The sequence below is a fragment of the Sinocyclocheilus rhinocerous genome, unplaced genomic scaffold (assembly GCF_001515625.1).
Source record: "Sinocyclocheilus rhinocerous isolate Xijiao unplaced genomic scaffold, SAMN03320098_v1.1 scaffold509, whole genome shotgun sequence".
Classification (NCBI taxonomy): Eukaryota; Metazoa; Chordata; class Actinopteri; order Cypriniformes; family Cyprinidae; genus Sinocyclocheilus; species Sinocyclocheilus rhinocerous.
The window spans coordinates 1477304-1479986 of NW_015652428.1; the positions used below are offsets into that span (position 1 = coordinate 1477304).

Sequence of the window (2683 nt, forward strand, 5' to 3'; positions counted from 1 at the left end):
TTCTGACCAGGTCCAATTGGGCAGTTTTAGGTCACCTTTGTAGTCTAATATTGTTCTTAAATATTCATGAATCTAAGATTTGCCGTTTTTAATACTACTTTGTTGGTTTATTTTTCTCATTCCTCATTTTCATGCAGCATACTGTTGGAAATGAGAGCAAGACAGTTCATCTGAAGAGAATAATCTTGGAAACCAAGCAACTGAACAAAAAGATGGGGGTGAACATCTTTGCTTTGACAGTGTTCACCTTGAGTCACCTGTGGCCACATGTCCAAGCTTCAAGTGTAGTTCGGTTAAACACAGGGCTTCGGGTAGCCAGAGGCCAGTCAGTATTTGTCACAGCTGGTGAACTTCAGTTCCACACGGATGGGGTATCTGAGGCCTGTAAAGTTGAAGTAGTGCTCACTGAACCCATCACACAAAGAGTGGGGAAACTCACTCCTCAGGTAACAAAACAAATCCAGAATTAGCTTATGCATTCCATAAAATGTGAGAATAATTGTTCATTTATCATTTTTCAGGTTTTTGACTGCCAGTTCTTTCCGGATGAGGTGAAGTATGTTCACAATGGCAGCCCACTTCTAAAAGAGGACACTGTCATGCTGAGGGTCTACAGGTGAAACATTATGTGGTCATTATTCTTGTCCAGCACCAACATTTTATGGCTGTTACTTTAATTAGGGCTTTTGAGAGCTGCAAAAATCCTATTTCCTTGGCCTAATGTAATTTCCATCCTCACAAATGAGGATGGGTTCTATGCCTGTTCTTAGGTTTACAGAAACCGAGACTTTTGTTGAGACTGTGCTGCTAAAGGTTCATGTGGTGGAACCTCAAAGGAGCCTCACAGAGCTTGGAAATGTTCCTCTAGTGGTTTCTGAGTTCTACAGCCTTTCCAATGCCATCAATAGCAGTGTCCTTACCTTTAAAAACCAGCCCGAAGTGATCTGCACTGTACGTCTTGTCAGCTCTGAGATCAACATCCCAATGCTTGGTCAACTGGTCACTGAGGATCCTGAATCAATGCCGGCTTCTGAGCCTGGACCGAGAAAAGGTATACCAAGTGTATAATGAAGCTTTTTAAAAGCTTTTGTGCATCAATTAACAGTCATGTGGTAAAACCAACTAAATCATGCTGTGCAACCAAGGTGTAGAAAAGAAACAGGACCTTCATGACTGGGTGTTAAGGTCAATAAGTCTCTTAAAACATCAAATAATTTGACCTTTTTATGACAAGGCAAATTTAGTACATATTGTAAAATGTCATGAGGTACAACACCCATAAAACATTATTATTATGAATTAATAATTCATTATATAACTTTTTACCTTGGAAAAAAATTATTAAAAAAAAAATGTAAATGTAGGCTATAGAGAAATAATGTAATGTGGTGTGTCACCCTAAAAACATAATTTTTATGAATTGTTATGAATTCATTATATTTGTAAAACATATTTTTTTACCTTGGAAAAAGTAGATTAAAAAACTTTTTTTGAAAACGATTATGATGTATACGGATATAATGTCATGTGCTGTGACACCCTAAAAATAAAAATAGTTTTGAAAACTTTTTTTGAAAATAATGGTTACACCACATGACTTTTTTTCTTGAATGTGGAATAATTTAAAAAAAAAATGAATACAAAGAATATATTTCTAAGAATTTCTCATCTGCATTCAAACTTTTCAAGGACGTCATACTGGAATCACCTGCCCAGGAAATAAAGCCTGTGACCACAACACAAGAGAAGTAGAGTTCTTGAAGACCGACTGCGCCGAGTTCCTCACTTCAGGTCTGAGGTACCAGCACCTCAGTCCTCCATCACCTGAGATTGATTATATCCCAATCAGGGTGGAGTTTAGGGACCAGACCTCCCGAGCCATGCTGGAGGTAAAACACATCAGAATCAGTTTGTATGAAAACATAACACAAGCCACTGAATCCTTTCTTTCCTTTCCTTTCTCTTAGACTGAGAGTATCTGGATACCTGTACTGATCCAGGGGGCCATGCAGAACCAACCCCCCAGTGCTGCCTTCATGTCTACATTCATCCTGGAGGTAGATCAGTTCATCCTCACACCCATGACCACTGCTGCCCTGGATGCAAAAGATGACGAGACCCCTCAGGCCCGGCTGATCTTCAATGTGACCAAACCTCCAGCGGAGGGATATATAACTCATTTGGATGATCACACCAAAACTGCATTCTCCTTCTCATGGCAAGACCTGAATGAGATGAAAATTGCCTATCAGCCCCCAAACAGCAGTCACACAGCCAGGAGGAACTATGAGGTTAGTGAGTGCCTATAAATTGTTGTACTCGCTGTACATGGCAATGTAATGTTTTTACAGGCAAATGTTTGTTTTTTTTTAATTATTTTTCCCTTATCCAAAAACCATGTCTATTAGTCTAGCCCAGGGGTTTTCAAACTTTTTGATGGCATGGACCTCTAAACAGGATTATCTCTATATCTCAAAAAATAATGTCTAATTTAATCAAATTTAACTTCATTTATGTTGTTTTTTACTTCATCTGTTGTCCAGGTGGAGTTTCAGGCCATCGATGGCTCATTTGTGCCGAGTCATCCTATCTTAATGCACATCTCTATCCGCACTGCAGAGACCAATGCTCCTCGAGTCTCATGGAACATGGGTAAGTTAGCGGATTAGCTAAAATAATCTTC

The 2683-nt window shown here is 39.2% G+C and overlaps 1 protein-coding gene across 1 annotated transcript in view; it reads left to right on the plus strand.

Moving 5' to 3' along the window:
* The first annotated feature begins 212 nt into the window (after window positions 1–212).
* LOC107715059 (FRAS1-related extracellular matrix protein 1-like) overlaps window positions 213–2683 on the plus strand; it is a 27621-nt gene continuing 25150 nt past the window's right edge. Inside the window, exons 1-6 of the mRNA XM_016521100.1 lie at window positions 213–446; window positions 522–616; window positions 771–1051; window positions 1690–1889; window positions 1968–2291; window positions 2544–2652. Of these exons, the coding sequence (XP_016376586.1) occupies window positions 213–446; window positions 522–616; window positions 771–1051; window positions 1690–1889; window positions 1968–2291; window positions 2544–2652 (1243 nt within the window). The remainder of the gene's footprint in view (window positions 447–521; window positions 617–770; window positions 1052–1689; window positions 1890–1967; window positions 2292–2543; window positions 2653–2683) is intronic.